At 38.8% G+C, this 21,649-nt stretch overlaps 1 protein-coding gene across 5 annotated transcripts in view; it reads right to left on the bottom strand.

The window, feature by feature from the left end:
• Positions 1-21,649, bottom strand: part of FREM2 (FRAS1 related extracellular matrix 2) — a 236,459-nt gene that overhangs the window by 155,840 nt on the left and 58,970 nt on the right. For all 5 annotated transcript variants that reach the window (XR_006693725.3, XR_010582565.2, XM_065533167.2 and 2 more), the window contains exon 3: positions 2,883-3,029. Coding sequence is in view for 3 of the 5 variants with exons in the window: in XM_065533167.2 (XP_065389239.1) it covers positions 2,883-3,029 (147 nt within the window). In the remaining 2 variants the exon portion in view is untranslated. The remainder of the gene's footprint in view (positions 1-2,882; positions 3,030-21,649) is intronic.

The following is a 21,649-nucleotide window of genomic DNA, read 5'->3' as shown; positions in this document are numbered from 1 at the left end:
CTCCTTCCTACATGATAGTCAAGCCATCTAATATTAAATGAGTTGCAATACCATCTGATATTAAATGAGTTGCAATACCATATCCCAATTGTTGCTGCTAAAAACACCTATTTTTTTTTACTTTTGTTATTAAATGAAACTGTAATTAGATCTTTTCCTCTGACATAGAAAAATAACAAAGTGGTTAAACAGGGTATTTGTGGAATGAGAGAATAGATTTTATATCCCATCTCGGCCACAAAACAGTTGTGGGATTGCAGGCAAGTTATTAACTTATCTTAGTGAAGGATTTATGAAGCACTATGGTGCAGTGGTTAAGAACATGGGCCTTTTGCCAAATCTCAGCTCTGCCCCTTACTAGTTGGCTAACTTTGGACATATCACAGCCTCTCTATTTTCTCATCTCATGGTACTCTTCTCATGGAGTTGACCTGGGTAGGGTATTGGGAAGTAGGCCCAGCAAATAACCCAGTAAACATTAGCTATCATTGTTTCTTCATAGTTCACTACCTAACAAAGTCCCTGGTATATAATGAGTACTCAGTAAAACATTTGTTGAGTCAGGGAATAAAGAATTGATACAGGGTGTAAAAGAGATAGATAAAGTGCTTAAGGTACGTATGAAGTACCTTGCCTTTAATAAATACTCAATAACTGGTAGCAATAAGAGCTTTGAAATGCAAATACTAATGTGGAATATAAATACACATTTAGTTTATTAGTGATTTTAGTGGTTATAAAATGAATAATAATCTTTGAGAATATACATCTACAAATTTCATGTAATTCATGATTTCTTAGCTGTACTCAAGTGATACTCTGTCTTTTGCTATAATGCAATCTATGTCATTCTAAACGTCCATAAATAAAAGTAGAGGTTGTATGGGAACAGTTACAAGCAATGTATTCACTGTAGAACTTGTATGAGGCTACCCTTCATTTTAATCTGATTTCTACTCCAGGTCCTAGCATGAATTCTGTTACCATCTTCAATGAATGAGGATATGGGCCACACACAGAAAGCTTCCCAACTTTCTGTCATCCAGGTCACTAAGTATCCATGTGAAGTAAACCAAGTAAAGCCTATGAGTCTTTGTAGAACTGCTGGTATTCCCATATTCATAGAAAATAATAGTTCATTGAAAAAAATACAACAAAAAGAGCTCTTGTTTGACATTTTAGCATCCAGCTTAAGAAAAAAGAGGCGGTGGAGAAAAAAAAATGCAAAAAAAAAATTTTTTTGAAATCTTTTTCTATTGTTAACTTTCCCAGTGCTATCCAGGGGCCTGTTGTGAGTGAAAAATTAAATAAACTCACCAGGAGTGGGAACTCAGGTAAAAAATAGATAAACCTATTCTTAATAATTGGTAAGGTGCTCTGCTTTTTAGTTATGATTTTCCCTATGATTTATTTGCTGTATGTTCAGGTACAAAGCAGAGTTAAGACGAGCTGGTTCCTGATGATAAGACGGGATGTGTACATGTGCGCAGACAATGTGTTCCTAAACAAGAGCGCACTGAGAGCACTCAGAATATCCTAGGCTAAATACAAAGCATGAGAAGCCAGCCAGGTGGAGGCTCATGCAAAATGAAGATGGAAGCAGAGGCTGAGGGTGAGGCTGTGGGGAGACCAGCGCCCCCTGCAGCCAGAGCAACCTCAAAGACAGGGAGAGTGTCTTGTGAAAACCCGGTCTTCTAAAGTTAAGAGGAAAAAAAAAAGAATTTTTAAAGTGAGGGATAATTAATATTCAGATTCAAAACATGTCAGGGGAAATCAAAAAGAGTGGTGGGGTGTTGGCTGCAGCAAAAGTACAGCAGGGTTGTGGGTGTTGGGGAGGGATGTTGGGGGTGGCAGGATGTGTATTTCTGTGCATAGAGGTCTACTGTTTAAGGCTCTTTAAGTTCATGGACCCGGTAAAATTTCAAAATAGTCATTTGGAGACAAGTATAGGTTTACTAACTTTTTACTTTGCCAACATTTTCCTAGATTCCTACCTTAGTTGATAATCTCACTCATTGAAATCTTCTTTTTTTTTTTTTTTTTTTTTGAGACGGAGTCTGGCTCTGTCGCCCAGGCTGGAGCACTGCCAGCTCCGCCTCCCGGGTTTAGGCCATTCTCCTGCCTCAGCCTCCCGAGAATCTGGGACTACAGGCGCCCGTCACCACGCCCGGCTAGTTTTTTGTATTTTTTTTTTTTTAGTAGAGACGGGGTTTCACCGTGTTAGCCAGGAGAAATCTTTTTTTATCCCATGCAAATTCCATTGGCCTAGATGTCTATAAAATATATGGTACCAAAACCAATATAATTGCTTCAGGTGCTGCCATTTTTATCAACATATTAAATATTTTATGCCAACCATATTGCTGCTTAAAAGTACCAATATACTGCCAACTTTATTTTATGCTTCTATGAAAATCAAATATGAACTTGGAGTTGAAAAAAGGTTTCATTCGTTTGCTTTTGACTCTCAGTTTTATTTAAACGAAGTAAAGCAGAGGAAAATGATTAGTATTTAACAATTTACTGCTGGTTACAAAGAGAGGACACGACACTCATGTTTCAGAAGACTTTTATCTTATGGATAAATTACAGATTTGCCGAAGCTCATTCTAAGATCCAGTGACGTTTATTTTTATTTCATAACTTATTGTTCCTGCTGATTTTTACATCAGAAAAAGATCACATGTACATAGAAGGGTTGAAGAGATAAGTACCTTGACACAAACCTGTTGCTTGTTTCTTTAGCAGTTAGATAACTTTTAAATCTTTAAGCTTGAAAACTAGATCGGTGAACTAAACTGATATTTTAATCACTGTAGAAGAATTATAAACGTTTGCTAGAAAAATAAAATTTTGAGACAGAAACAAAAAATTAAACTTACTTATAAAAGAAGTTTCTCCCAAGTAGCCTCTACGTTTAAGAACAACATCTAGAAATTTGGAGTCCTCATTGATTAGGTAATATTCCTTTTCAAAGGAGATCCATGCCCAATTCAGACGAAAATGCTGGTTGGTTACCTTGTTTCCACCTTGAAAATAAAAAATTAAAGCCATAAATTAGTGCTTTCTTGAATGAGTGATCTTAAAAATTCCACAGATTAATGAAGCAACATTAACAATCAATACAGCTACTTAGTTTGATGCGCAACCCTGGAATATGTACATGGAAATACAGCTTACAGTCTAGGGACTGTTACACATAAATTCTATCGCTGACATAATTCTTCACAAATTCCTTGCTGTTTTAGGAGGGGAAGTAGGTAACGGGTAGGAAGTGCACAACTACCAGAGGCTATTTCAGTTTAATCCTAAAACTAAACATCCAACTTGCAGGATAACTCACTTCCCACAAGGTGCCGCTGGAGAGCAAGTTTTCTAATCAGAGGGCTGCAAGGCTCCTTTGTGATGTTCTAAAAAAACACGCACTTCACAAATACCTTTTTCTGGTTCACGGAGCAATTGGGTGGAAGGTTTTAATTATAACCACCTAAGGAAAAACAAATATCCCTTCTCCGCCTCCCTTCCCCGCTATATTCCACTCCGTTCCTTAGAGCAAACAGACAGTGCTTTTCATTGATTGCCATTCCACTCTGAAGATAAGGTTTCCCCCTCCCATCTTCCCACCAAAATGGAGCTGGCTGCCTATCAGGAGGAAATAAACCTTGTGTGTGATCTTTCTAATGTGAAAGCGACTATGTTGGCTAAATGAAAGGAAAAATGGTTATCAGCTGATCGATCACTCTGCACGCATCCCTCTACTTCTTTTGATCTACACCAATTATTTCGGAGTAAGGTGAGGTTTACAAACAAAGGCATCAGTAATGCCTTTTAAGTCTTTCTGAAAGTGGCTGTGGAAAAAAAAAAAAAAAAAAAAAAAGCCCAAGTAACAAACACAGCTAGAGGCACAATTTTCATTCTAGTTTCTGCTCTTTGCAGTTCACAAAGAGCTTCACTACAGAAAAGGAAATGAAAGAGGAAAATCTCAAAACTTTAATAGATGCCAAAAAAAAATCTACACAAGGGAAAACGTTGAATGAGTGAAGACATGGAAATATGTACATCTTTGCTCGAACTTTTAAAAAATAAAAACTGCAGCTACTTTCAGCTATCAACGTAACGTGTACTAAAGATTAAAGAGAATACCCTGTACAACTGAGATTATGTAGGGAAATTGTTTTCTTGTTTACTGTTGTTTGACTTTCAAATTAGCACAAGCCTTTTGGACAGCTATGTGCCAATGTGTGCAAGGGGCAAAAGATGGTTATATCATTCAATCTTGTAGGTCCTTCTGTGGGATTTTTGCTTTAAAAGAAGCAGAAATGTATTTGCAAGGAACTATTCATTGCAATATTTTCTATAATAACCCCAAACCTTAAAAACCATCTTATAGTATATCAAATCAATAAAATGTTATTCAACTCTTAAACAATAAATATTATTGGAACACCAAAAACACTTAAAAACACCACAACAAATCGTACTGATGCTGTGATCGTAGCTTTGTAAAATGAGGCATGACACAGGTGTAGCTGCTTGGTGTTTTAAATGATGGGATTATGGACTTTCCTATTTTTAGTTAATTTATCAACTATAAAATATAAAGAGATTGGGGTCGGGCATGGTGGCTCACGCCTGTAATCCCAGCACTTTGGGAGGCTGAGGTGGGTAGATCACCTGAGGTCGGGAGATCGAGACCAGCCTGACCAACATGGAAAAACCCCGTCTCTACTAAAAATGCGAAACTAGCCAGGCATGGTGGTGCATGCCTGTAATCCCAGCTGCTTGAGATGCTGAGGCAGGAGAATCGCTTGTACCCGGGAGGCGGAGGTTGGGTGAACTGAGATCTCACTATTGCACTCTAGCCTGGGCAACAAGAGTGAAACTCTGTCTCAAAAAAAAAAAAAAAAGATTGGAGAGCCGGAATTTTGTGTAAGTTTGTCAGTTTAACAAGGAAACTCATTCCACATTTTGCCCTGATGAAAATTACTATGCCTAACGTCTGCCGCACCCTGAGTGCTGTTCCGGAGAGGAGAGGCCATGGGCTAGGAGGCTCCTCAGAACTGGAGTCCAAGGCCCACCCACATCACTTCTAGCTGCCGTCTGACTCTGACCAAGTTACTTCTCTAGATCTCTCTGTTTCCTTTTCTGGAGAGTCAAGTGAGGGTGATGCTAATTAGCACCTGTGATTTCTTCGACGATTGGCTCAGATAACCCATATACACACACAGTACTCTGAGGTCAATAGTATCATTCAACAAATGCAAGCTCACTCTGCCCTGCCACACCACGCATGCCCAAGCCCACCCTGCAGGCCCACTGCTGGACTACTATTCGTCTGCCTGACACCCACCTGTGCTCATTTCTCCTTTGCCCCGCGTCTTGCCTACAGTTCTGCCCATATCAAGTGGACTTTTCTGTTTTTTTTTTTTTTTTTTTTTTTTTGAGACAGAGTCTCGCTCTGTCGCCCAGGCTGGAGTGCAGTGGCCGGATCTCAGCTCACTGCAAGCTCCGCCTCCCGGGTTCACGCCATTCTCCTGCCTCAGCCTCCCGAGTAGCTGGGACTACAGGCGCCGCCACCTCGCCCGGCTAGTTTTTGTATTTTTTAGTAGAGACGGGGTTTCACCGTGTTCGCCAGGATGGTCTCGATCTCCTGACCTCGTGATCTGCCCACCTAAGCCTCCCAAAGTGCTGGGATTACAGGCTTGAGCCACCGCGACCGGCCCAAGTGGACTTTGCAGATTTCCAGGTTCATCCTGACCTACCCTGATTGTTCCCCTTGCGCTCTAATCTGCCCATTTGGAGGTCAAGCCAAGATTCTTGCAGCTCCTGGGATGTGCCACCCTCACTCTTTCCCTCATCCCTGTCCTCTTGCCTAACATGAGGACTGGTATTCTTCCTTGGCTGACACTTCCCACTCCTTATCGCTGCTCTATCCCCCTCCTGTGCTCCAGCCCTCTCATCTCTTGGTGATTCTGCAGCTGTTCTCTTATTGATTACTCTGTATAGTTGTGCACTTTAGTGGGTATCCTCTCATATTTAATTGTATGAGTTTACTAATTGTACTAAATTGCACTAATTTACGTCAGGATTTGAGAGTACCCATTCTTTCGTTGTTGCCAATACTTGTTCTCATTGTTTTTAAAAATATTTTTAAGAATTATTGTGCTTATGTTCCATTACACACATCATCTAGAAAGTAATAGAAAAGATAGAATAATATGCAATTGACTAAATTAGTACATAAACCAGCTCTGATTTCAAAACAAATTATTAGATAGAAACACCTTTATGCCACACTCCTGTCCACTTTAAATTGCGGTCCCAGCAAGCCTAGGTTTCATTCCAAACTTCTTGTCATGCTCTCCCAAGCCTTTTCTTGTCCATTCTAACACCCATGTCTTCACATCCCATCACTTCCCCCTAAAGAGAAATATCCAGCATCTCACATCCAACCTCTCATTCTTTTCTGGACAAAGGTGGCTGTTTTTGTATGTGCTATGTCTTCTGCTCAGGACATCCTCCGTTTTCCTACTCTTCCTGGGAATCCCTCTTCCTCTACATTTTAACAATTCTTAGCTAATTTTAAGATTTGATTCTACCCTTTCCTGAGATATTCCAGAAAATATCATTCTCTTCTAAATATGGCACATTTTAAGAGTATCGAGGGCTTCTCTCTTCAGTTTTTATAAAACAGCAAGCCTAATGCAAACTCCAGCACTCTCTACCCCTTTATTCTGATGAATTTTTCTCTACAGTACTTTCCAAAATCTTATATCCTATATATATTTACTCTTTTTTTTTTTTTTTTTGGTCATTTTCTGTGTTCTCCAACTGCAACACGTGATCCAGGAGGTCAGGGAGCTCATTTTACTTATTGTTAGAAAAATGCCTATTGCATCAATTAGAAACTCTAATGTCTGGGTTGAAAGTTCTGTGGTCCTTCATTTATTGAGCAATATAAATTTTCTATGTAAATGTAACATATCTCTTTCATTATTGAATCTTTTTATTTAAAAAACAGTAATCGGTTTAATGATACCCTTTCTAAAATGTTGCATACTTCTTGAAAGACTTTAAGTGATACATAAATGTGAATTATTGGAATTTGTGTTTCTCTAAATGACACTTTCAGGGATTACTGATGACTAATGGGCTATTTAACCCTTCCATTCCCTTTGTGGATGGTTTTAGAGATACCTAATTTCGTCTCTACTTAAACATCTGTAAAAATTATTTCCAGGGTTGTACCTATGTTCTGAAAGGACGAAGGTGCCAGGTTGCTGGTTAATCAGAGGTTTTGAATGACACATAGCTGAACAGTTTGCTAGTATTTCATATGTACAACCACCACCTTGAGATTTTATTTCAAAATACAATGCAGAAAAAATATAAAGAAGCTTTGATTTGTAAGAAAGGGAGATGGTCCAAAGTAACTATTATAGAAAATTTGGAATTCCCACTAAAACTGGAATTTTAAACCAGAGCATATAAATAGATATTTAACTAGAAAATATGAAGTCTATAAAGCTTAACCCTGAATGGAATGAAATACTATGTAACTCTTCTGAACCTTACACATGTGAATCAGATTTGGTTTCAGAATTCATAAAAGCTTAGGTACTCACTTCTTATGCAGGAGGGATATAGAGATTCGAGGAACCAGGCTGTAACTTATTGCAACTCCCTTTACTAAAACTGTGACCTTGTATAATTGAACTCTGTATTTTATTGAAAGAATAGAAAGATACTTTATTGACTAATTTGTTACCTATCCCGTAAACTCCTCTAAAACCTCAATTAATGGAAATAATAAACGTTGACACTTAAAAGCTACAGCTTACTGAATGTGAAATTATAGATGAAGTTAAATAATGTTGAAAACTGACACATTTTTACTTAAACAAAATTCGTTGCCTTTCTAAAATAGATTCTGTCATTTATGATGCACAAGGAGCTAGTCTCAGCACCTCATTTGAAAAAAATTAAAGTCCATGACTCATGTCATAAATCCACACAACAGGTGCCTGACAGCTGATAACCACACTCCCAAATGCCCTGTCTTCAAATCCTGACACCAAAGCCATTAAGGTGTTGATGAAAAGACCTCTTTTGAACTTATCCAGCTGGTCTTCAGACTTCTTCATTTTCTTCAATTCTAACTCAGTAGTTTTTCTTTTTTCAGAATAACAAAGAATATCAAACTCCAATTAGCCCTCCCTAAAAGCTCAGGGCTGCCTGATCTCTCTAAAGACAAAGCATTTCATCTTCAATAATATGAAACTAGTGCCACAATTTTGACTTGTATTTGATAAAGGGGACATGTCCATTTAGCTTTGACAACAAATTTCTTCTTGGAGAATCGTTACAAATAGAAAATATTGTTGGTAATTTCTAGCTTGGTAAAATCTCATTTGCCCAGAATAAAGCTCAGCTTCAAAGCTGAACTGAAAATCAACTATATAGAAATTTTTAAAAGCTGGATGTAGTCCTTTAAATCAGCAATAGATATAGATATTTATATGAGAAAAGGTTAAGATAATAATACTATTACCTACTTTACTGGGGAAATCAGATCATTTGATTTTCGTTATTGTTTTAGAGACATGGTCTCATTCTGCTGACCAGGCTCGGGGGCAGTGACACTGTCACAGCTCTCTGCACCCTCAAACTCCTGGGCTCAAGTGATCCTCCTACCTCAGGCCCCTGAGTAGTTGGGACTATAGGTGCACTGGGCAGATAATTTGATTTTTAAGCAGATTTTTAAGAAGTCTTGTTCTCTTAGACAGTAAGGACAGTGATTAGCAACCACGCAGCTACCATCCGAATCAATGCTAGTAATGATGGTGCAAATCTAAAATCAAAGTTAAAATAAGGGATTAATTTCATTGCCATTTCTGTGATAGGATGATCTTCTCTTGAACTTTGCATTGCCTTAGAATCTTCCATAGGGGAATATCCTTGAGCTTGTGGAATCCTGTTCTCTGGCCCCTAAAGTCAGACTGACTTCACTCTGCTGAAAAGCACCTGGTGCACAGCTGAAGCCGACTTGGCTCTTACCCTGCCCCCAGGGGCTGGCATTCAACTGCAGGAGATGGCACGGGCACCTAGATAATGTGCACAAACTAGAGCCTGGCAAATGCTGTGAGAGGCACTGATAATGAGCTGTGGGAGTTCACAAGAGTGAGGGATTACTGTAGCCCGTGGGGATCAAAGACAAATTCATGGAAGAGATAGTGTTTAAATGGGGGCTTAAGTACAGGGTGGTATTTAGACATTTAGAGAGATGGAGGGGAAGGCGTTCCTGGAAGATTAGGTATAAGAAGAGAGATAAGAAATCCGGTGGAAAAAAAAAGGAACTTCAAAGAATTCAATGTGGTAGGCACTCAGGGCATTTACTCAATATTTATTTCCTTCTCCTCCTATTTAAGAGATTGGATATTAGAGACAAAGAAGGCGAGGTCAAGATACATCTGCAGCCCGCCCTGGATCATCCAGAGGTGACTCAGGCACTGAGGTATGACAAGCTTTAGACTACCTGATAATTTCAGTATTGATTAGTCTAATAGTAAGGTATTCAAGAATTGCTGCTTATGATAATTGTTATATCGTTTTCTCCCTTCATTCTGAACACTCCCTCCTCACCATTTCCATTGCCTAACACATTCTGAAAATGAGGCAGCACAGCACAGGGGTCAGATCCACAAAGAAATACGGAGATTTGGTAGAGAAATGTAGAGAAAGAGGAATGGGGCCAGGTGTGGTGGCTGGCACTTGTAACCCCAGCACTTTGGGAGGCCTAGGAAGGCAGATCACCTGAGGTCGGGAGTTTGAGAGCCTGAACAGCATGGTGAAACCCTGTCTCTACTAAAAATACAAAAGTTAGCTGGGTTTGGTGGCAGGTGTAATCCCAGCTAATCAGGAGGTTGAGACAGGAGAACTGCTTGAACTTGGGAGGTGGAGGTTGCAGTGAGCCAAGATCACGCCACTGCAATCCAGATTGGGCAACAGAGCGAGACACCATCTCAAAAAAAAAAAAAAAAAAAAAAAAAAAAAGAAAAGAAAAAAAAAAAGAGGAGTGGCATGACAAAGACCCAGGAGGTAGAGGGAAACAGGCACAGCACCACGACACACGTTGGTTTCCATTGGACACACACGGCTTGTAGTGATCTTTTGGGCCATTTTTAGGATAGGTATGTACAAACACAAAAGAACAAATGGAACTATGATATCTTAGAAACTGTCACACAAACTACACTGAATTGAGATCAAGTATGGATTATTTCATACTCTACTCTATATTCTTCTGTAGACAGATAAGAAATGGCCAGACTATATGGAGGTGGAGATGGATGCTGACAAATATATCAATGTTCACCTTACAAGCCAATAGTATCACAATCCACATTACTATGTGTAATTTTATTTCCTGAGGACATGATATGGTTACATATATACCCACCCCAGGTGGGTATCAGCTGATTTTCTCGGGCTATAAAGGAGCCTGTGGAGAGAGAACTCCTGGTAATGAAAATGGATGTCAGGCAAAACAATGGACTCTATACAAAAGTTTAATCATCTGAGTGTAGGGATTCAAAATGTAGTGTAAGTTTTCTCATCTCTAATTCTTGCCCAGGCTCCTGGATGTATTTTTGGATTCCAGGGAAAGAAAGCAGCTGTGGAAATCTAAAGGGATGCTTAATTAGTCTCTTTTTTCACACCAGGGGCCAAGCAGCACACTTTTGGATACCCTTTTCCTTCAATAGAGAATAACAGAAAAGATCACCACACAGCTATGTGGTCCACCCCTGGGGGTTCCTGGGGCCACAGGGAGGGTTCCTCCTATGGAGGAGCTGGGCATAGCTGTGATAGGATTACTAGTAGAGCTGTGCAGATGTTGCTGTGCAGATGTTGAGCAAATGAGCTTACTATGGAGAACACCTATCCTTGGGGCAGAAGTGATATTAAAAATAATCTTGACTGGACGGACGTGGTGGCGGCTTATGCCTGTAATCCCAGCACTTTGGGCGGCCAAGGTGGGGGGATCACAATGTCAGGAGTTCAAGAGCAGCCTGACCAACATGGTGAAACCCCATCTCTACTAAAAATACAAAAGTTAGCAGGTGTGATGGCGCGTGCCTGTAACCCCAGCTACTCAGGAGGCTGAGGCAGAATCACTTGAACCCGGGAGGCGGAGGTTGCAGTGAGCTGAGATCGTACCACTGCATTCCAGCCTGGGTGACAGAGTGAGGCTCCATCTCAAATCATCATCATCATCATCATCATCATCATCATCATCATCATCTTGGCCAACCAGTGGCATGGGCTTTGGCCAATCAGAACTGGCATAATATAGGCATTGGACAATCAAAACACACAAAAGAGAAACCATAACACTCACCAAAAACAAGTGGAACTCAAGTGTAGGTATAAGCTGGCTGAATTCAGCTCAGCCTTGGGGACTCTGAAAATGCCTGCAGAGGAGAGCTGGACAGATTGAGGACCATGGTCAGGGTGATTTTGATAATATGCACATTATCTCAATGCATCTCACAGCAACCCTGCAACTTAGGTATTTCCACATTCTATGCATGAGGTAAATCAGTGTCAGATTAAACTAGCCACTTTACGTTCCCAGGGGTGTAGTATGTGGTAGATGTAGCATTCAAGTGCAGCCTGCTAATATTCTTCCTATACTTCCTCTGAGTCTTCAGATGACGACCTTTAGGTGACTATCCTATTTGCAGGCTACTCTAGCTTAATTCTAATTTGCTTAACTTAATTTATAAATTAGTGCTACTGGAAAGAAGCAAAACTGTCATCCGAGTAAGTTTCCCTCTACTATCAGCTCTGATTCTAGTGAATAGTGAGGCCCTCAAATGATGAGTATTACATGATGAAGCAAAGGGTATGAAAGTTGGTTAACAAATATTTGAGACGGATTTATAAAAAATTAACACAAGCTAGGATTTAAGACCCTCTGGTTTGATGAATGAATTTGGAGCCAAAGTCAAAATCCAGGGAAGTCAGAAGGAAAATCCTCCTTCTAGGCTGAATAATGTGCCTCATCAGGCCACAGCCAGGTTGGAATGGGAATCTGCAAGCCTGAGCCTGCAGGGATCCTCTGCATTTCTCTAAGCACAGCCCCCCTCCCCCAGCTCCATTCAAAAATAAAATAATAAAATAAAATAAAATAAAAACGATGTGTTTATTTTCATCCCCTGCAATGGAAAGGGAGGAAAAGGAAGGACGAAACATGAATTTACATACCCTTACCTAGGGTTTAAGCGTATTTCCTTCATCAAACCTGATTTAATTAAGTAACACTGCTTTCTTAATTAGAAGCTTACACTTAGTGGAATGAATGTCTGTACTGTTGATAGACATGCTTAGGATAAGGAATTCAGGTGTGTATCTACAGAGGACAAAGGACAAAGCAAATGCATAATTGCAAGATGAATTCTCATTTACAACATTCAGGTTATTAGATTATCATTTGGGGTCTAAATTACAAGCTAATTTTGTCATTTTTAACACTGTGATGTGAGTGGCTGAGAATTATTTTTTCCTGAACATGCAAGTATAACACTGTATTTTAAATAAGAACACAAACTAACTCAAGAAATTATTATGTGGGTGAATAATACAAACAGATGCCAAGCATTTTAGAGCAGAATGAATGCTGGATTCCATCTCTTCTCACTGCTCCATTTTACCAAGATTCAGAAAGGTTGGGATGTGAATAAGATTACAAAGCATTTTGAATCCCCAGAGATTTCACTCCTGGTTTAGTGATCTTTCCATTTAACAGGCTGTAATCTCAAATACGGTTCTTAAGCATAAGATTATTTTAAAATGTGTTTAAAATTAAATAAAATTATATGTGTATATATAATTTGGGAGGACTTACTTTATTTTCTTTAAAGCAGCCCAGAGACAATTTTTAAAATTATTTTTCACTTGTATAGAAGTTAAAAAAATGTTTTAAATACTATACTGTTACAGAAAAAATTACCGCTTTACTAAGAGTTAAGTTCGTCAAGAAGATCCACACCCTCTTCTTCCTCTGGGGAAGAGAAAAAAATACAAAACAAAACACCTGGTGCAGCAAGATTTCATGCATGCACTGCCTGAAGCTACAAATAAATTTATTAGATCTCTGGCAACACATTCTTAAAATAAACTTAATAGCCTTCAGGTCTCTGTTCAAACCAGAGCATAATTCCTTTTGTGGCGCCAGACTTCTCCCCCCACCCCAAAGGAGACTGAGCTAAAGGAAAGCAGTGGTTCTCTACACTTCTCCACCTTTTTGAGTAACCGGTTTAGCACCATTTAGTTAATTCTCTGTGAAGTGAGGCTGTTTTCTAATTCCTATTTGTATAACAGTACCATACACAGACACTGTCATTACAATTAACATGGATTACAGTCTGAACTGTATCTTGGATTATCTTTTGAAAATGTGGTATATCCACATTAGGAGACAAAAATATATAAAGGGAAAATACAAGTACCTTCGTCTGACAGTTAATAAGAAAACATTTTTTTAATCTGACTTCTTTCCATTATGACCAAAATTTAAATCTGATGGTTAGTATGAAGAGATTGGAGTGGGGTGGGAGAAGAAAAGCCATTCTATGAATTAAAATACTGTGAGTGAATCGTAACTCAGAATCCCAGAAAATTAGATTGAAAATTAGAAATAGGAACTTCCTGAAGATAATTTTAGTTTAATTTGTTATTATTGCTTTTAAAATCTAAGTTAGGAACATGTTCTTAGTTCTATTTGTTTTCAGCAGCAAAATCAAGATTTGGAAGTTTTAAACTACTAGACTTAAAAAGACGTATATTGCATTATACCTGGTTACTTAGATACTGCTCCTGTGAGAAACTAAACGAGATGTGTCACTGATCTCTGTCAAAAAGGAAGGAGAGAAGGAGGGAAAGAGAAAGCAGGGTGGGAAGTGACAGTGTGGGGGAGACAGACAGAGACAGAGACAAAGAGAGGATGGAGTAAAATAGCATCAATGTCATACGTTTGTTTCTCACATTTTCTTTTCATTTATTTCAGATTAGTTTTGCAAAGCTAACTTTGGTGCTTAGCTTTGGTGTAGTATTATTTAACTAGTTGAACCCCTTGGTGATTGCTCTGATCCCTTTAGAACTGTGCCAGAGCTACAAAAGCAGCCCTTCTCATTAATTTCACTATCTCAGATTAATACAAAAGCTGTTCATTTTGTATATTTGGCTGCATAAAGGAAAACACACACACATACACACATACACACAAAGTAAGTAGAAAAACAAGTTGGTGTGGTCTTAGAGCTCCAGTCCTTGTTAGAAAATAAAAGTTAGACAATGTACAGTTTTATTTAATTGATATTTTGGAACGATTTCCATGAAAAGCACATATGTTAGGAAGTGTAAAGTTGGTTCACATATAGTCCTTTCTGTGAAATGTAGACTCTAGTAAGGAGGGTAAACCAAATGCTATACATACATTAAATACAACATGTAAGGTGAAAAGCTAAACAGAAATCTCCTGCAGCTCAGAGGAGGGAGGGGAGCACACTGGGTTGGAAAGACCCAATTAAAGGGTTGGCGCAAGGGTTGGTGGATGGAGGATGGGCCCCTCCCACAGGAAGGAACTGCAAGAAAATTGATTCAGGGAAGGACAGGGCAGCATGTGTGTGGGCAGGAATAAGAGTTGAGCTCTGCAGGGTTTGTGAAAGGAAAAGGGGAGGAGGAGATAAGCTGGAAAATCAGGCTGCTCACAAAGGAAACTTGGGGCATAGAGAGACATAATTCGCACCATGCTTTCAGAAATACTGATTTGGAGACAGCAAGTGTTGGCAAAGATGTGGAGTAAAGAGAATTCCTGTACACTGTTGATGGGAATGTAAATCGGTACAGCCATTATGAAAAACAATACAGAAGTTCCTCAAAAAAAAAAAAAAAAAAAAGATAGAACTGTCATATGATCCAGCAATCCCACTTCTGAGTATATATTCAAAGAATATGAAATCAGGATATTGAAGGAATATCTACATTCCCATGTTCACAGCAGCGTTATTCACAATGGCCAAGACATGGAATCAACCTCAGTGCCTATCCATGGATGAAAAACAAAACAAAACAAAACAAAACTGTGGTAGAATTGTTAGTGGAAATGTAAAGTATAGTGCAGCCACTACAGAAAACAGGATGGCTTTGGGAGGCTCAAGGCGGGCAGATCGCCTAAGAGTCAGGAGTTCAAGATCGGTCTGGCCAATATGGCAAAATCCCATCTCTACTGAAGAGTACAAAAATCAGTCAGGTGTGGTTGTGGGTGCCTGTAATACCAGCTACTTGGGAGGCTGAGGCAGGAGAACCGCTTGAATCTCCGAGGTGGAGGTTGCAGTGAGCTGAGATTGCACCACTGCACTCCAGCCTAGGTGACGGGAGACTTCATCTCAAAAAAAAAAAAAAAAAAAAAAAAAAAGAAAAAGAAAACAGCGTGGCTAAAAACAGAACTACCATATGACCCCAACTATCCCACTGGTAGGTATATACCCAGAAGAAAGGAAATCAGTGTATTGAAGAGATAGCTGCACTCCCAAGTCTATTGCAGCAATATTCACAATAGCCAAGATAGGGAATCAATTTCAGTGTTCATCTATGGATGAATGGATAAAGAAAACGTGTTCTATATACATAGTAGAGAATCATTCAGCCATAAAAAAGAATGAACTCTTGCCATTTGCAGCAATATGGTTGGTACTGGAAGTCATTATGTTAAGTAAAATAAGCTAGGCACAGAAAAACACATAACACATGAATCTCACTCATAGGTAAGTCTCACTCCCATTTTTAAAACCATCCTCGTGAGATCCATTCGCTGTCACAAGAACAGCATGGGAAAGACCCGTCCTCAAGATTCAGGTGCCTCCCACCTGGTCCCCCCAACAACACGTGGGAATTATGGGAGCTACAAGATGAGGTTTGGGTGGGGACACAAAGCCAAACCATATCAGAGGTACTCAAAGAGTCCATTATTTTGATTAGTAAAAATAAATGATGAATAAATTTTTTGGAGGAGTTTTGGTCCTAAGCCAGTATTTAGCCAAAATCCAAATGCATACTACGTACAGGTTAAAGTTAGGCCCTACCCCTTTCCTTCTCTCTCTTTCAACTTAGGAAGAAAATGAGGATCAGTGTGACAAAATTTTTCTCCTAGGCCAAGATAAACTACCTTTTGCTGCACTTGGTTAATATACAATGCAGGTGGCATTTTTGAATATGCTGAGGATTTGAGACAATGGTTACTACAGAGAATTCATATTAATTGCACGCAGAAACTTTTTAAAGAGCAGACTTGGAAAGTGAATACATTGACTTCACAATTATTAATAAGGTCTAAACCAGTAGTTATTGGAGAAAGGGCAATAATTTTGCCCTTTGAGGAATGTTTGGCAATGTCTGGAGACAGTTTTCGTTGTCACAAGTTGGGGGGGGAGGGGCAAGGCAGGGGGTGTTACTGACATCTAATGGGTAGGGGTCAGGGAGCTACAGATCCCACAACGCACAGGAGAGTCAGACCCTCCCGCTCAACACACACACAAAGCATTAGAATTATCTGGCCCCAAATGTCAATAGCACTGGTGTTGAGAAACCGTGGTCTGTACTTGTTATATGGTGGTATATCAACATTTATAACCTAACATGAACATATGATCTGACTTTTCTTGGTAATTCATATTTTCCTATAAATTGAATTGAGAATATATATGATCAAATGATAAAACTGCCTCCTCTTCTTACATAAATATGCAGAAATTTTCAAGTCCATCATTGATGTGGAAAAGTTGCCTGTAGGAAGTGTTTATTCTCTTGTTGCAGAAAGTAGTTGAGCCAGTAATTTTCCTACTGTCAAAATTTATGGCTAATCCTTTGGGAAGTTAGAGGTGAGGAGGGATCTTGAGCAATGCACCAAACTGTGTCAAAGTTTGATATTGTATGCATGATTTGGACTTCAGTATGAAATCAAATATGTGGGCAATGATTTCCATGTTAGATGTTTTAAGCAGATTAGGCTTCACCAAACCATGTTAGAGCTGAGAGCACAAAACAGAAAGGCTTCCTAAGGTAACTGCAGATAGACAAGGCTGGGCACTGAACACAAATTATCCAGACTTCCGTGTCTTTATTGTAGCTCAGAAGAGAAATACTACATGTTCCCAATGCACACGTGCTTGTGAGTACACACACATGCACCTGCACACACATGCATGCACAGCCTTACCTTGTTCTTACAAAGAACAAAAATGCCTTCCTCTCCAAAAACATAGAACACACAGCATCTTTTACATGTTTCTCCATTGAACAATTTGGGAAAGCACTTCCCCAAATAATTTTTTTTGAATCGTATTTCTCCTGGTAGTTAATAGGTATTACATTTATAAAAAATCACTCTATGTTAACTAAGGGAGAAATAAACTGGATTAAGCTATGTAAACAAAATTCTTACCTGCAGTAATTCCTAGGGACTTTAATATGTGAATATGCACTGAGCAAGTCTAAGGAAGGGATTGGAGCACACAGCATTTCTCAATCTCCTTTCAGCAGGGAACCTGTGTCTCAAGGCATCATGTTAAGACTCTGATCTACAGCACATATTTTGGGACAAGTTAGCTTTGAGTACAAACCATTCAAAACACAGATATGAGCAGAGAGCCTGTGTAGTATCAATCACATGCAGGTCACATAATTTTCATTTGTCATATTTGACAGTAATAGTTAGAAATGCATGTCATGATCTTGAGGAACAAATCCAAATAAAATTTAAAAATTTATTCCCTACCAGCAATACAAATTCTGGTTCATGTCATTTCCATTTCCTAATCCAAATGGCAAAATAAACATGTTAGTTTGTAGAATGCCAAGAAAAATACAAGTTCAGGTAAACACAACTGACTGCTGGTATATTCGTTCCACAGACAGACCACATTTATTGTTGGAACACACGCTTTGCTTTTCTTGCAGCTTAACAGTATAGTGCCCCAGCCTTTTTTTTTAATTAGTCAAATGCGGGATCAGATCTCAGAAGAGACAAAGGTTAGGATTTTGACCAGTTCCAAAAAACACAGCTAAAATCACCAACAATGTACAACGAGCTATGTCGGCCTCCTGTTTTCAGTTGGATCTTACTCCCTGTGGATATTTGAACCCTACGATCTGGCCAGCTCTGATAAGGGATTTAAAGGCTTACTAAGAAGAATGCTTCTGAAGCTATTAAAACAACCAGTATGGGAAGCATGGACTAAGCTGGGTTTTGGAAAGAGGATAATGCTGCAACATAAACTTTAAGGCTGATAAACAGATAAAAATTCTGAAAGCACATTGTTCCCTAGTCTGAACTTCTTCCTCACCCTGATCAGTAACTACTTCCCATGAGAATATCAATAAATACAACAGCTCTGTACTCATCAATTTTAGAAGAAAGCTGATAGACAATTCTGAGTCATTGATTTGCATCTCAACTGATTATGGTAATAATATTAATAAGTTGTATTGGAAAATACCTTTATTGACTGGAGAACCAAACGAGTTAGAAAATGAAAACTAACTAAACTTACTTCTATGTTATCTGTATAGACAAGAAAAAAACACATAAATGTGTGTGTGTGTATATATGTGTGTGTGTATTTGTATGTATATATTACACACATACACACTCACCAGGCACTCTGAAGATTTAGGGCAACAGATAAATACACACACACACAGACACACACACACACACACATACATATATATAAAATATATATATCAGCTTTATGCCCTCAAGAAACTGAAACCAAAAATTTGTATAAGAAGAGGAAATGCACACACAGAGAAAACCAGACCATGAGTACCCTTCAAAGAATAATAGAATAACTATCTTTTGGGAATATATAAAATTCTCAGAATGAATTCTTAAGACAGGAAAATCTCATAAATATCTTTTAATACCTTAATGATAACAAAGTGAGTCAGACTGTGGGGAACATCTATATTTCTTCTGTTTCTTACTCTCTTGCCTCCCTTTTGCCAATATAGGGGGCAAGGTAGGCAGCGATTGGGACCTTTTGCCAATATAGGGGCAAGGTAGGTAGGGATTGGGACTCAAACAAGGAAATACCTGATAGAATGTACAGAGGCTGGACTAAATGTATTGAAACAAGGGAAACTGGGCTGACCTGCCCAGGCTTGTAAGCAAAGTCTGCACTAGAATATCTGGATGGCTTCGGAAGCTCCAACCCGGCCAGTGTTTGGAACTCTGCACCAGTTTCTACCAAGGACCCAGGAAATGCTGCCAAATTGCCAAAGGTGGTTTCTGTGCACCTTGTGTCTTGGTAAAATCTTCTTCCACACCTTCATTTGTTCCCTGGAAGAGTTAAATCTTCTTTTGGTCATTTAAAGCCCTTACTCCCTACATGGCAGCCATTCAACTCAGCGATTTTACTTCTTCCCTCCTGACTTAAACGACATATCCCCTCACCTGAATGCCATTGGCCAGGTACAGAGCAGCTTGTCTTAATTAGTTATTCAGCCTAAAAAATGCATAAGCTTATCTTTTCAAGGTTTCCTATAAATGAGGCTCTTTGAGACATAAACTATTCTTCTAGTAGAAGAGAAAATTTTAATCATGAGTACTTCAATAATCTTTGCCTACTTTAGACCTTTCCTCTTAGGTAATTTACCCCACAGTCAATTCATAAAATCATATGGTTGGTTCTCTTCCACTCTCTGCCTCCCACCCACTGGCCCTGTCACTTCTAGGGAGAGAGTTTCAGCTTCGAAAAGTGCTTTGGATATTGTGAGTAGGAATGTGGCCATTTTTATGTCTTATGGCAAAATCTTGAGCAGAACCTTACTGCACTTTACACTCAACACACCTATACATCATTACAAATCTTTCATTGGGAAAGGCCAGAGACATATTAATAGTAGCCTCATTGTGTACAGGTTTTCCCTACTTATGAACTTTTTTGCAAGCCTTATCAAAAGGTAAAGTAGGATTGAGATGTTATTATGCAGAAAAAGAGTTCCCGGTTATTGAGCCTATCTTTAGAGTTCCTACTTAGCATAAGTGGTCTAAAGACCAATTTAGGACAGATGAATAGAGACGAATACAACTATAAGATTTCTATAAAAATGTGCACTTGCAAATCCAATAATGAGTATTTTTCACTGAGTTCCCTGAGGCAGGATTCCCTAATTTATATAATACAGAAATCATAAAAGTAAGAAATGGGATCAAATCCCTCAAATAGAGAAATTACATGCACTAGAAAGGGTATGATATTGGAATGTGAATTTAGCACAGGGAATAAAACAGAGGCTTGGCTGTGAGGAGCTGGGGAAGAAGCAAGGAGAGATGAGGAAGTCAAATACACACAGGGAGAAAATTCCTAACCTTGTCCCTAACAGGCAGGATATTGATAATTACCCAGCACTGACTCTGAGATTTCTGGTTTCAATCAGATTGAAAACCAGAAAGCAGAAGCCAGATTAAAACCAGAAAGCTCACAGAATCAGTGAGCTTGAGATGCTGGAAAAAACAACAACAACAAATGAATGATAGAAGCCAACTGTTTTCTATGGAAAATCTATGGTGATCCCTGAAAATAGTGGATTAGGGTGCCAACCTAGACTTCTTAGGTCAACAGAGGGGGAAAAGGAGGGCATTTTAATAGAAAAGACAAAACCATATAGGAAAAACTGTAATAAACCTGATGTTTTTAGGGAACTAATTAAACAGAACCTCTTTATCTTTATTAGCAATTATACCACAATGAAAAATAAAGAGGCATATGATGAGATGTTACTGAATATACCCATAGCTTTTATTAAGTATGGGATAGAAGTTCAAGTAAAATTTATTTAAAGAAAATGTGTCTCAGGATGGGTTTTGCAGCCTAGCTTGGAACTTCTTTATGAAGACATTTCACAAAATATAAACAGCATGCTCAGCAAAGTTTTTCTTTTTTAGTATATTTATACTATTAAAAAACATACTTCAAAATAATTTTACAATAATTGAATCAGATTAGAATCTGGTTAATTTGTAAATATCCTCAATTTATTTCAGATTCTATTCTATATACTACTTGTGTGTTCCTTACAGTTCTATTTTCCAGTTAGACATTACCTTAATATTTGAGGATTATTGGATCATTCTTCCTAATTAATACTTTAATGTGAAAGAATTCATTTGCTTTAGAGAAAACAAGAACAAGAATGTACATTGTTTGACTTCTAGTGCAAAACAGGTGATTCAGTGAGCTTCAATGTCATGTTAGTTTATAAACCACATAAATAATGGCTTCAATTACTTGTTATTGCATCATGGCCTCTGTGAGTGAAATTACTGTTGAAAAATCTGCCTAATTGCCTGGGTAGGAAAGTGGTACTATTCTCACTAAAGTGTTCACTGTTTTCCATAAAATAACTGGAGCTGGCTGGGCGCGGTGGCTCACACCTGTAATACCAGCACTTTGGGAGGCCACGGCGAGTGGATCACCTGAGGTCAGGAGTTCAAGACCAGCCTGGCCAACATAGTGAAACCTTGTCTCTACTACAAATATAAAACTTGGCCAAGAGTGGTGGCAGGCACCTGTAATCCCAGCTA

This window comes from Macaca fascicularis, chromosome 17 (assembly GCF_037993035.2).
Source record: "Macaca fascicularis isolate 582-1 chromosome 17, T2T-MFA8v1.1".
Lineage (NCBI taxonomy): Eukaryota > Metazoa > Chordata > Mammalia > Primates > Cercopithecidae > Macaca > Macaca fascicularis.
Note: the sequence above shows the minus strand (reverse complement) of the source record. Positions and strands in the feature narration are given on the sequence as shown.